Consider the following 14,841-nt stretch of genomic DNA (forward strand, 5'->3'; position numbering starts at 1 on the left):
ATTCTCTGGCAAGAGCTCTGGTGGACATTAATGCAGTCTGCATATCAATTGTGTGCTCTTTCAAAATGTAGACATCTTTGGCATTGTGTGACAAAACTGCACATTTTAGAGTTGCCTTTAATTTTACCCAGCACAAGGTGCACCTGTGTAATAATCTTGCTGTTTAATCAGCTTCTTGATATGCCATACTTCTCAGGTGGATGGATTACATTGGCAAAGGAGAAATGTCAGCCACGTCGCGGACACCGACGTCTTGCTCCCGGACAAGCTAAACACCTTCTTCGCCCACTTTGAGGAGAACATATTGCCAACGACACGGGCCGCTCCCGAGGCATTTAAGCGTGTTAATCCTCGCTAGCAGCGTCCTTTAAGCATGTGCAGACCAGCTGTTTGGAGTGTTTACGGACATATTTAATCTCTCCCTATCCCAGTCCTCTATTCCCATTAGCTTAAAGATGTCCACCATTGTTCCTGTACCCAAGAAAGCAAGGGTAATTGAACTTAATGACTATCGCCCAGTAGCACTCACTTCTGTCATCATGAAGTTATTTGAGAGGCTAGTTAAGGATCATATCACCTCCACCTTACCCAACACCTTAGACTTACTGCTATGTGCATACCAATCCAATATATCCATGGATGATGCAATCGCCATCGCACTGTATCTATGCCATCTGAACAACAGGAATACCTATGTAGGAATGCTGTTCATTGACTACCACTCAGCCTTCAACACCACCGTACTCTACAAGCTCATCATTAAGTTTGTAGCCCTGGGTCTGAACCCTGCCCTGTGCAACTGGGTCTTGGACTTCCCGACGGTCCGCCCCCAGGTGGTGACGGTAGGCAACAAATAAAATAAAATCTAATCAAACTTTATTTGTCACATGCGCCGAATACAAGTGTAGACCTTACTGTGAAATGCCTACATTCAAGCCCTTAACCAACAGGGCAATTCAATAAGAGTTAAGAAAATGAACTAAAGTTAAAAAATATTCAAAGTAACACAATAATATTTATTTTACCGTTATTTAACTAGGCAAGTCAGTTAAGAACAAATTCTTATTTTCAATTACATTTAGGAACAGTGGATTAGCTGCCTTGTTCAGGGGCAGAAGGACAGATTTTTACTTTGTCAGCTTGGGATTTGATCTTGCAACCTTTCAGTTACTAGTCCAACACTCTTACCACTAGGCTATAACAATAACATGGCTATATACAGGGGGGTACCAGTACAGAGTCAGTGTGTGAGGGTACAGGTTAGAGGTCATTTGTTCATGTTGGTAAGGGTGAAGTGGCTATGCATAGATAATAAACAGTGAGTAGCAGCATTGTACAAAACAAATGGAGGGTGGGGGGGGGGGGGTGAATGTAATAGTCCTGTGGTAATTTGATTAATTGTTCAGCAGTCTAATGGCTTGGGGTAGTCCACGATCAGCTCGTTTGTCTTGCTCACATTGAGGGAGAGGTTGTTGTCCTGGCACCACACTGCCAGTTCTCTGACCTCCTCCCTATAGGCTGTCTCATCATTGTCGGTGATCAAGCCCACCACTGTTGTGTCGTCAGCAAACTTAATGATGATGTTGGAGTTGTATTCGGCCACACAGTCGTGGGTGAACAGGGAGTACAGTAGGGGACTAAGTACACACCCCTGAGGGGCCCCAGAGTTGATGATCAGCATGGCAAACTTGTTGTTGCCTACCCTTACCACCTTCACCACGCTGATCCTCAACACAGGGGCCCCACAAGGGTGCATGCACAGCCCCCTTCTGTACTCCCTGTTTACACATGACTGGGAGACCACACAGTTGTGAAGAAGGTGCGACAAAAAAGGTTTGGCTTGGGCCTTGAAATCCTCAAAAAGTTACACAGCTGCACCACTGAGAGCATCTTAACTGGTTGCATCAATGCCTGGTATGTCAGCAGCACCGCCCTCGATCCCATGGCACTACAAAGAGTGGTGCATACAGCCCAATACATCACTGGGGCCAAGCTCCCTGCCATCCAGGAACTCTATATCAGGCTGTGTGTAAGGAAGGCCCAGAAAATTGTTAGACTCCAGCCACCCAAGCCATAGACTGTTCTGTCTGCTTCTGCATGTCAAGAGGTACCGCTGCATCAAGTCTGACACCAACAGGCTTCAGAAAAGCTTCTATACCCATGCCATAAGACTGATAAATAGCTAACAAAATGGCCACACGAAATATCTGAGTTGACCCTTTACTTTTGCACTGTCTCTATGCACACACAGGACCCTACATACTCACGCACACTAACACTCCAACACACACACACACACACACACACACACACACACACACACACACACACACACACACACACACACACACACACACACACACACACACACACACACACACACACACACACACACACACACACACACACACACACACACACACACACACACACACACACACACACACACACACACACACACACACACACACACCTTTATACTGACTATGCACATGCACACACACTCACATACAATCATCAAATACGCTGCTGCTACTCTGTTTATCATATATCCTGGTCCCTAGTCACCTAGTCATACAGTACATACCTCTATCATGCTAGTATCCCTGAACATTGTATATTTGGTACTGGAACTGACTGACCCTATACATAGTATGCTTACCTACTTTCTTGTGTTCTTATTTCTTACTTAAATTTATTGTCTGTTTTTTGTTCCTCCTTATGTTATATGTAGTAGTACATTGTTATTGATTACTGCATTGTCGGAGTTAGAGCTTGCAAGAAAGGCATTTCACTGTATTTGTACATGTGACATTGAAACTTGATACTAGAACTTTCACACCATTATAACATGCACTGTAAAGAGGCTGCTGTGAATTTAACTTACAGGCAGCTCAGTGGAAAGGACAATTCTGTATGTCATATTACAGTGTACCTCACCTGAAATTCATTGAGGGGAAGGTTTTACATTTCAGTATTTTACTGTAATTATAGTGGATTGGTGAAATCAGGTTGGCAGCTAGGCAAAGTGTTTACGCATCACAGCATAGCATCCAAAATAGAGCGTTGTCTAACTTTTTGTTTTGCTTTGGTGAGGGGTGTGTGTTTTTTATTGGGCACAGGCGAGGATAGTATGTATTGTCCCCCTGGTTTACATTAGCCGTTTTGCAGGTTTTACTGAATACAGTGCCTTCAGAAAGTATTCATACCCCTTGATTTATTCCACATGTTGTTGTGTGTTACAGCCTGAATTCAAAATTGATTCAAATTATTTTTTTTCTCACTCATCTACACACAATACCCAATTCTGGCAAAGTGAAAACATGTTTTTATACATTTTTGCCAATGTATTGAAAATGAAATACAGAAAGAGCCATTTACATAACTATTCCCACCCCTGAGTCAATACTTGGTAGAAGCAACACAATTAGTGGATTCAGCTATTTCAGCCCCACCCGTTGCTGACAGGTGTATAAAATCAAGCACACCGCCAGGCAATCTCCATAGACAAACATTGGCAGTAGAATGGCCTTACTGAAGAACTCAGTGACTTTCAACGTGGCTCCATCATAGGATGCCACCTTTCCAACAAGTCAGTTCATCAAATTTCTGCACTGCTAGAGCTGCCCCAGTCAACTGTAAGTGCTGTTATTGTGAAGTGGAAACATCTAGGAGCCACAACGACTCACCCGTGAAATGGTAAGCCACACAATCTCACAGCACGGGACGGCCGAGTGCTGAAGCGTGTAGCGAGTAAAAATTGTCCCTACTCGTTTGCAACATTCACTACCGAGTTACAAACTGCCTCTGGAAGCAACATCAGCCTAAGAACTGTTCATCGAGAGCTTCATGAAAATGGGTTTCCATGGCCGAGTAGTCGCACACAAGCTTTAGATCACCATGCACAATGCCAAGCTTTGGCTGGAGTGGTGTAAAGCTTGCCGCCATTGGACTCTGGAGCAGTGGAAATGCGTTCTCTGGAGGGATGATTCACACTTCATCATCTGGCAGTCTGATGGACGAATCTGAGTTTGACGGATGCCAGGACATTCTAGACGATTCTGTGCTCCCAATGTTGTGGCAACATTTTGGGAAAGGCCCTTTCCTGCTTCAGCATGGCGACAATGCCCCTGTGCAAAAAGTGAGGACCACACAGAAATTGTTTGTCGAGATTGGTGTTGAAGAACTTGACTGGCCTGCACAGAGTCCTGACCTCAACTCCATCAAACACATTTGAGATGAATTGGAAACCAGACTGCAAGCCAGACCTAATCGCCCAACATCAGTGCCTGAGCTTACTATTCTCTTGTGGCTGAATGGAAGCATGTCACCGCAGCAATGTTCCAACGTCTAGTGGAAAGCCTTCACAGAAGATTGGAGGTTATTATAGCAGCAAAGGGGGGGGGGCAACTCCATATGAATGCCCATGACTTTGGAATGACATGTTCGACAAGCAGATGTCCACATACGTTTGGCTATGTAGTATATTTATTTATTTATTCTTTTTTTGAGGGATAAAAAAACTCAATATACCTTAAAATAACTAAAACCAAATTGAAACTGTGTAGAAAAAAATAATGGATCATTCATACAGTTTCTTGCCTGTGTCCAGCTCGCTGATAATCACCTCAATGAGCGCTAGACAGCCAGGGAGAAAACCATTTTTCAAAAATAATGGAAAATAACAATTTTGGGTAAATTTTGATGGGGAGGAAATATATTTAAAAAATTGTGCACATGTGGCCCTCAGGCAAATTGTGATTGACACTGCTGGATAAGGTCATCAACCTAACCTAATGTAGCAGGCGTAAAAGAAACCAGCTACCGGTAAGTTATTTGCCATCATTCGTCCATAGCAGGGTGTCCCAAACTCTGTCTGTGTAGTGCTGAGTCAAAAACCAAAACGTGCACCCAGGGTGTCCCGAGGACCAATTTGGAAAACCCTGGTGCATATTGAAGGGATGGATCAAGTTTTACTTTGCTCTTTAGTTTTGAGATTTTTTTCTAAACAAATCAATTGTTCACCAGCCTTTTAAGGTAATATTGAAATCCTCTAAATGCTTCAAATATTTGGATACATATTCTGGCATATGGCTCAGTCCTGCAAGGTAGTATTTATTTTAGGAAGCAATAACATAAGATGATAAGCTATTTTAAATTATCTGCCACTGTCTACTTTGTAGACCATGATGCAAGTTTATCGTTGATATTGAAAAAAAATGCATTAGTTGTTATACTGCTGGGCAAAAGAACAGAGACACTGGACAGAATAACTCTGCGTAGAAGGCCAGTCTGAGATAGAGACGGTGGCAGAAACATTATGTACAAAATAAGTTACAAATTACGCGAAAAAACACACACAATAGCACAATTGGTTAGAAGCTCGTAAAACGGCAGCCATCTCCTCTGACGCTATCATAAATTCTCCCTAAACCATAGAGAAAGAGGGCTCTGGATAGATAGAGCCCGTTTTAGCATGGATAGGGTCATCAACTGGGTGGAAAGTGCTATGGGTTAAATTCCATCGAGGTCAGCATGAGGGGTCATCCAATTAAATGAAACCATGAGCAAACATTCACCAACCGTAGCTAGATCACCAACCGTAGCTAGATACCTGTTCAGACTATACACATTCCAGCAGACTAGGTATGCACTTTTCCAGTTTATTTATGAAATGCCAATACACTTGTAGAAGTAGAAGAAGAAAACATTTACTACTTTAAAATTATGAAAAGCTCTTAATGGCGGCAGAGATACTGGATATAATGATGAGAAGCATGTGTCTCCGCCCTAACAACGGGATTCGTTGTCCACATAGCGGAACAGCAAGCTGTCAAGCTCCTGCCTATCCCTCTCTTTGGATTGGTGGACACATTTAGTAATTTGAATACTTTTTTGAATATTCGATGAGGGGCGTTGACGTCAACCGCCTGTAATCAGTGGAAAGTGAGATGCTATGAATATGCATAGACCGTCTCTAATTTCGAACTTCGATAAAAAAGCATTTTTTCTCAAAGCTGCTGATATGTCACGTGCATCACACTTATATCAGTACACTCGTAACAACGTAAGCATTACAAAACTTCTATTAGATCAAATAAGCGTCACATAGCATAACAGCAATACATTATTATCTTGACTATATTCAACACTCTCTCATTGCCTCCCATACAAAAACTCCTTTACTTGCTTAATAATGAATGATCTGCTTAACATGGCAATGGACAGAACCATATCGCTTCGCTTCTTACTCTCTGATGGTGCTGCCCGATGGTATAAGTGAAGATGCCATTTGCCAGGATAGAACGTGTGCGATATTTCCATATCTATGCCAAAACCCACAGCCATAGAAGACAACCACATGCACATGCAAGTCATCAGACCTGACAGTATGAAAGAGATTATTTTGGAGATCATTTTTGAACTTCATATGAAAAACATTTTTTGAACTTCATAGGAAAGACACAGACTGGTTTATGTTGACTTAACATTGACAGATTATTTGGGAGTCACTTCCAAACCCTTACATACTAAAACACGTTGGTAATCCAGACATTCTGGTCCTCAAAGATTTAAAAATACATTTTAATGGAAACATAGCATAAGTACAGGTAATGCACACCAACACAGGTTTTCTGTGTTAAGAATATTTACTACATATTGAATGGTCCAATAAGGCACACAACAACATGATCATGGGTGAAAGTATTGACATCAGAAACAAACAGAATATGACAGAAATGCTTATTTAAAAAAATATTTTTTTACAAAATACAAAACTTCCTGTTAATGGGAAATGATAAAATCCTTGTAAATCAATGTAAATAAGAATTTGTTCTTAACTGACCTGCCTAGTTAAATAAAGGTTAAATAAAAACAAAACAAAAAAAACAGAATGGTACAAGTAGAGTGCAGTAACTGTCATATAACAGAGTCATATAACACTCCTCTTTATACAGTAACACAGTTCATGCTTTCCTTCTGTTCTGGATAATTCCAAATCTGTGAAAAATGATAAACAAATAAGATTGAATTTGATAACCTATGGAAAATGACTGAAAACAAATAACATCCATGTGTAAAATAGTTACATGCAACACAAACATACATAAAATAATATTAGAAAATAATCAGACATATATACAGGCCAACTGTAGATGGTGCAGAGTGATGTCATCGTTACAGATAAACTTACCAAACTCAGAGCTCAAACCTCAGTTGACTTCCCAATGACCGCATTTTGAACCTGTGGGGAAAATGACCAGAACATCAGTTCATGCCTCCCATTGACATCACAGCATGATTCTTTTTTTTAAAGGTCAACTTTTTGTAATGTTTTATTTAAACTGTACAGATGTAGTTGGGGATAGAGATGAAGAGTGGAGACACAGGAGGAAAGGTGGACCAGGTGTCCGGTGCACAACATCAATGCAAGGTTCAGTGAACATACAGTGCCTTGCGAAAGTATTCGGCCCCCTTGAATTTTTGCCACATTTCAGGCTTCAAACATAAAGATATAAAACTGTATTTTTTTGTGAAGAATCAACAACAAGTGGGACACAATCATGAAGTGGAACGACATTTATTGGATATTTCAAACTTTTTTAACAAATCAAAAACTGAAAAATTGGGCGTGCAAAATTATTCAGCCCCTTTACTTTCAGTGCAGCAAACTCTCTCCAGAAGTTCAGTGAGGATCCAATGTTGACCTAAATGACTAATGATGATAAATACAATCCACCTGTGTGTAATCAAGTCTTCGTATAAATGCACCTGCACTGTGATAGTCTCAGAGGTCCGTTAAAAGCGCAGAGAGCATCATGAAGAACAAGGAACACACCAGGCAGGTCCGAGATACTGTTGTGAAGAAGTTTAAAGCCGGATTTGGATACAAAAAGATTTCCCAAGCTTTAAACATCCCAAGGAGCACTGTGCAAGCGATAATATTGAAATGGAAGGAGTATCAGACCACTGCAAATCTACCAAGACCTGGCCGTCCCTCTAAACTTTCAGCTCATACAAGGAGAAGACTGATCAGAGATGCAGCCAAAAGGCCCATGATCACTCTGGATGAACTGCAGAGATCTACAGCTGAGGTGGGAGACTCTGTCCATAGGACAACAATCAGTCATATATTGCACAAATCTGGCCTTTAAGGAAGAGTGGCAAGAAGAAAGCCATTTCTTAAAGATATCCATAAAAAGTGTTGTTTAAAGTTTGCCACAAGCCACCTGTGAGACACACCAAACATGTGGAAGAAGGTGCTCTGGTCAGATGAAACCAAAATGGATCTTTTTGGCAACAATGCAAAACGTTATGTTTGGCGTAAAAGCAACACAGCTCATCACCCTGAACACACCATCCCCACTGTCAAACATGGTGGTGGCAGCATCATGGTTTGGGCCTGCTTTTCTTCAGCAGGGACAGGGAAGATGGTTAAAGTTGATGGGAAGATGGATGGAGCCAAATACAGGACCATTCTGGAAGAAAACCTGATGGAGTCTGCAAAAGACCTGAGACTGGGACGGAGATTTGTCTTCCAACAAGACAATGATCCAAAACATAAAGCAAAATCTACAATGGAATGGTTCAAAAATAAACATATCCAGGTGCTAGAATGGCCAAGTCATTGTCCAGACCTGAATCCAATCGAGAATCTGTGTGTAAGACTGGCAGCTCCTTGCAGCTCCTTGCAGACTGGCAGCTCCTTGCAGACTGGCAGCTCTTTGCAGACTGACAGCTCTGGCTGCTTCATGCAGACTGACAGCTCCTTGCAGACTGACAGCTCCTTGCAGCCTGACAGCTCCTTGCAGACTGGCAGCTCTGGCTGCCTTATGCAGACTGACAGCTCTGGCTGCTTCATACAGACTAACAGCTCTGCCTGCTCCATGCAGGCTGACAGCACCCTGCAGACTGGCAGCTCCTTGCAGACTGACAGCTCCTTGCAGACTGACAGCTCCTTGCAGACTGGCAGCTCAGGCTGCTCCGAACAGGCAGGAGGCTCCGGTAGCGCTGTAGAGGAGGAAGGCTCTGATAGCGCTGAACAGGCGGGAGACTCCGACAGCGCAGGATGGAAGGAAGGCTCTGATAGTGCTGGACAGACAGGAGACTCCGGTAGCACAGGAGAGGAGAAAGGCTCCGACAGCGCTGGAGAGGCGGGAGACTCCGACAGCACAGGAGAGGCGAGGCGCACTGTAGGCCTGATGTGTGGTGCTGGCACTGGTGATACTGGAGCGAGGACACGCACAAAAAGCCTGGTGCGGGGAGCTGCTACCGGAGGACTGGTGTGTGGAGGTGTCTCTGGATAGACCGGACCGTGCAGGCACACTGGAGCTCTTGAACACCGAGCCTGCCCAAGCTTACCTGGCTCGATGCCCACTCTAGCCTGGCCAATACGAAGGACTGGTATGAACCGCACCGGGCTATGCACCCGCACTGGAAACACTGTGCGCTCCATAGCATAACACGGTGTCTGCCCGGTCTCTCTAGCCCACCGGTAAGCACAGGGAGTTTGCGCAGCTCTCGTACCTGGCATAGCCATACTCCTATTAAGCCCCCCCCCCAATAATTTTTTGGGGCTGCTTTTCGGGCTTCCATCCGCGTCGCCGTGCTTCCTCCTCATACCAGCGCCTCTCCGCTTTAGCTGCCTCTAGTTCTTCCTTGGGACGGTGGTATTCTCCCAGCTGCGCCCAGGGTCCTTTTCTGTCTGATATCATCTCCCAAGACCAGAAGTCCTTATATTGCTGCTCCTCACGATTAACAGGGAGAGTAGGCTCAGGTCTGACTCCTGACTCTGCTACTCTCTCCCTGAGCCCTCCTCCAATAAATATTTGGGGGTGACTTTCGGTTTTCGCTCTGCGCCGCCGTGTCTTTCTTTTCGACTCCATTCTCCTATAGCCCTCTTCGCACTACTCCAGCGAATCCCAAGCGGGCTCCGGCATTCTCTCTGGGTCGGCCGCCCACCTGTCTATTTCTTCCCAGTCGTATACTCCAAGCCTCTGCTGTCCATAACGTCCTCTCTTCGCTGCTGCCTGTTAACACGCTGCTCGGTCCGTGTGTGGTGGGTGATTCTGTAACGTCATTCTTCGTTTGTAGAAAGAGAGTCGGACCGAAATGCAGCGTAGTGGTTACTCATGACTTTAATGAAAAACGTGACACATGAAATAACTATACAAATACAAAAACAACAAACGGAACGTGAAACCTAATTACAGCCTATCTGGTGAAACTACACAGAGACAGGAACAATCACCAACGAAATACACAGTGAAACCCAGGCTACCTAAATACGGTTCCCAATCAGAGACAACGAGAATCACCTGACTCTGATTGAGAACCGCCTCAGGCAGCCAAGCCTAACAACACCCCTACTCAGCCGCAATCCCAAATACTACAAACCCCAATACAAAAATACAATATATAAACCCATGTCACACCCTGGCCTGAACAAATAAATAACGAAAACACAAAATACAATGACCAAGGCGTGACACTGTGGAAAGAACTGAAAACTGCTGTTCACAAATGCTCTCCATCCAACCTCACTGAGCTCGAGCTGTTTTGCAAGGAGGAATGGGAAAAAATTCTCGATGTGCAAAACTGATAGAGACATACCCCAAGCGACTTACAGCTGTAATCGCAGCAAAAGGTGGCGCTACAAAGTATTAACTTAAGGGGGCTGAATAATTTTGCACGCCCAATTTTTACGTTTTTGATTTGTTAAAAAAGTTTGAAATATCCAATAAATGTCGTTCCACTTCATGATTGTGTCCCACTTCTTGTTGATTCTTCACAAAAAAATACAGTTTTATATCTTTATGTTTGAAGCCTGAAATGTGGCAAAAGGTCGCAAAGTTCAGGGGGGCCGAATACTTTCGCAAGGCACTGTATGACATAAGCCTAATAGCATGATATTCATGGGAAAATGAACAGCTCATGGTTAGTCCCAACACACACCTTGGGAGGATCCTTAGTCAGGCCAGGTGGTTTGGGTGGGAGCGAGGGTGAGGTGGTTTTTACTGTAGACCAGATGGGACTCTTAGCCTTGTGGAGGTCGGTGTCTTCAGGTCTGCGGGCTAGAGGCTCCTTCAGGCTGACGATGGAGGCACACACAGAGGAGGCAGAGCTGCTAAAGCCGCTCACGCTCTCTCCCGAAGACTCTGAGCTGTCCACTGGAAAAGGAAGGGAAACTAATCTGAAAGGTTTGAGGGGTTGTATACACCAGGGTCCATGTCATAAACCATCTCAGAGTAGGAGTGCTTACTCATTCTGATTTAAAATAATTAACTGATCCGCTTTGTGCCTGGCAGTTCTCTGTCTTTAGTTACATCATATAGTGGAACATAGATCCCCTCTCATGTTAATAATAAAGCACACAGAATTTATTGCCTGTTTGGCAAAAGCCCATTTGACCAGATCTGGTCTGTGTTGAGGCATCCACAGTAGCCAGACAGTAAAACAGACAGACCCTCCACAAACCCGTTCCAATTCATTTTAATCAAGTTAAAGCTAATTTAATGCATTTCTTCACAATTTAAACACTAAAACGCTACTTTGAAAACAGCGAAAACAAGCAAAATTGTCTACAGCCATGATAACCTTTTGCTGCTGTCGTGTCTGTGACTATTGATTAATGTGAAGACTGTTGTATTATCAAATACAATTCTCTGTGTAATTATTATTACGTGAGTAAACTAATAATGTAAAACTTCAAGAAACTAGGAAGTCTGGGCACCACTGAAAAATGTTTATATAGTCTCTATTTCCAAAATTGACTCTTCAGATATTTTTTATATCTTATCAATTAGTCTTCTATTAATGTACCATTATTACCTCATCAGTTCTCATTACTGAATAACGCAAACCCTTGGATATCTGCACGAACCCTAGCCTAAATGATTAATCAGCGATATACACATTTGCTTAATTATTTATTTACTAACTAACTAAATGACCACAGAAATACATAAACAAACATATTTATTGGTTACTAACTCAATGCATTGATAAGTCCATAGTGGGCTAAACCGGATGACAGCTTGGTAGACAATGGAGAGGGATGGAAACAGCGAAAGAGTGGGAGAGACAAAATTGATTCACGACACACAGTTGATAATTATATGAATTGAAATGCTAATCCTTTGCACATGAACGGCCTCTCTCTCGACCATAATTGCAATGTATTTATTTACACCCGTATGTCGTTGGAATCGCCGGTCCGTCTGCTGGAGATTCAGTTCATCAGAGTCTCTAGTTAACTTCCCCAGAAGTCACCCTGTATTTCGTGGTTGTAGCTTTCTCCGCGGCTCTGGATAGTGTCTGTTGTCATGGATCCGTCAGGCGGACAGTTGATCGTTGCATAGAATAGATGCTTCCGCGGTTGTCGGTATTCTCATACTAGATTTACGTCATATCCAGCTGCAGACTAGTAATCCTATGTCTAGGATTTACTCTTATTCTGTAGTGATTGATAGTCTCAGAGTTGAACCATTTCCGGCTGTGTAGCTGTCTGGTCTCCTGGGCCTATAGAGTTGTAGCTCTTAACCATTTCAACATGTAGTGTCAGCTCCATATTTTCTGGTCTAATGTAAATTTCATCAGGAGCGGGTTATATACAATTCTGAGGAAAGGGCGGTCCATGACGCCGACATAATGTCTATGCTCACGTGGGCGTGGCCCCTGATTTGGTTAACTTTATATGAAAACCCATAATTTCTCATTTAGAAGGTTAACATCACATTACATCTTTTCACAAATAATTTCATGTTTAATCACATACGTTTCACAATATTTAGATGTAAACCCCATAATTAAGAAGTGTACACAACCAAAGACACAGTAATGAGTGTTTCTCGTCCTTCATAAGATCACGAAATAAAACACACTCGTCATGACTGTCCTTTAATTGTCCACGGACCACTCCCACATTCTCAAACATAGAAATATTGTTTAATTATTCAAACTTTTGATGTCCAAGTGACTCTCTGTGTTCCACGGTTTACATTCCAATCTCGAACACTACAGAGTGTAGGGGCAGCATATTTTATGACTGACCATAAAACAGCTGACTTCCCGCTCTCCCCCTCTACGAGAGAGAGCACGGCTGTAGAGCGGACCCACTGTAACCTGATCCTTCAGATCGTCACAGGAGAGTTATGACACTGCTTTCGCTTCATTCCCCTGAGTCGATATTAGACTTATCATTCTACAAACATTAGCTGCTATGCACAAGTTTAGCACTAGGATTAAAAACTGTAGTTTAGTTTCATGTGAAGTCAAACAGCAGTTACCCAGGCATCTACAGCCATCTTCCACCTTTGCACTGTTTTAAGAGAAATATTGCACTGTTGACATCAGATGCCTCAGCTTGATGCGAGGAAGAGAGTCTGACATATGAGACTTAAAGTGATAGTTCACCCAAATTACAAAATTCCATTTGTTTCCTTACTCTTTAAACAGGATTTAGACAAGGAAAGACAACCATTCATGCATTGGTTTTCTTTACCCAGTTGGTGTCACAAAATGATAAGCATTTTCATCAAAAGACCAATACAAGTCAATATCCCTCAAAGTAGCATGCTTTACATTTCAAACATGCTACCTTCCTTATTAAAGCCACTCACTCAGTAGATTCTGACTCCCGCTCTCCTGGTCCATGTCATCCTCATCCAGGACCCCAGGGCTCTCCGAATACCCCCCTTGACCCCCAGCAACCTCCCTCAGCTTCAGGCCGCACAGGTACACCCCCGTAGGGGAGGACAGGGACCCTCTCCCCGAGGAGGAAGAGGAGTGGCTGCCGGAGGTTGACAAACAGCTCCCCGATTCAAAGGAGTTTGGCCGCCTCACCGGAAACCCGCCCTGCAAGCCAGACGTCCCCGAGGAGGCCAACGCCTTGGATTCTGGGAGGGCCAGATGAGATCAAATTGTATGAGATGGGACTGGATGTGATTGAGACAACAAGAGAATTGCCAAAGTAGAAACAACTAGGATTGGGCAAAAACATCTATAATGGTGTGAATTTCTTCATCTGAATATCCATTTCATTCAGAATTTAATTACAATATTAGATGAGTTTTGTGAATGAATACATAATAATAATGGGATGCATTGAATACCAATGGAATTAAACTTGTCCTAATGTAATCTCTATAGTATGCTATCGATTTGTACCTCTTCCCATCAGAGCACAGTTGACTGCCCTGTCATTGATGGCTGCGTCGCTAGGCTGGATATCCATGAAGGGCTTGTTCCCGATACCCATGAACACCCTCTCCTGCATATGGATCTCTGGAATAAAGCAACCACAATAATAATATTGACCTAGATAAACTTTCACAGGTCAACCATTCTTGGAGCGAGGCACAATATGATACCATAGACAGAAATAAGTAGACTGCAGGGCTCGCCAACCCTGATCCTGGAAAGCTACCATCCTGTAGGTTTTATTTCAACCCTAATCTAGCGCTCCTGATTATAATATTATTATTATTCATATTTACCCATACACCACCTCCCCTCAACTTTTATTTTATTTTATGTACATTCTACACACATTTTAAATGTCGCTTTTTTTGACAGTAGATACAGAGTAAGAATAAAGTAATTTGATACTTTGATATACATTACATCTAGATAGATAGTACTGATACATTATACATAGTGTTTTCAGTCATAACTATTACAGAACATGAGATTTTAAACCCACCCCTCAGCAACTCTCAGTCTATCACACCTATATATGTAAACCCACCCCTCAGCAACTCTCAGTCTATCCCACCAATCTCTGTAAACCCACCCCTCGGCTACTCTCAGTCCATCCCACCTATCTCTGTAAACCCACCC

At 42.9% G+C, this 14,841-nt stretch overlaps 1 protein-coding gene across 1 annotated transcript in view; it reads right to left on the reverse strand.

Moving 5' to 3' along the window:
• Positions 1–5,649: 5,649 nt before the first annotated feature.
• The window catches only part of LOC124027262 (pleckstrin homology domain-containing family G member 4B-like), an 82,677-nt gene continuing 73,485 nt past the window's right edge, over positions 5,650–14,841 (reverse strand). The window contains 5 exon segments of the mRNA XM_046339729.1: positions 5,650–7,002; positions 7,196–7,246; positions 10,957–11,171; positions 13,623–13,898; positions 14,170–14,286. Coding sequence (XP_046195685.1) covers positions 7,208–7,246; positions 10,957–11,171; positions 13,623–13,898; positions 14,170–14,286 — 647 coding nt within the window. The 3' untranslated portion in view covers positions 5,650–7,002; positions 7,196–7,207.

The sequence above is a fragment of the Oncorhynchus gorbuscha genome, linkage group LG03 (assembly GCF_021184085.1).
Source record: "Oncorhynchus gorbuscha isolate QuinsamMale2020 ecotype Even-year linkage group LG03, OgorEven_v1.0, whole genome shotgun sequence".
NCBI lineage: Eukaryota > Metazoa > Chordata > Actinopteri > Salmoniformes > Salmonidae > Oncorhynchus > Oncorhynchus gorbuscha.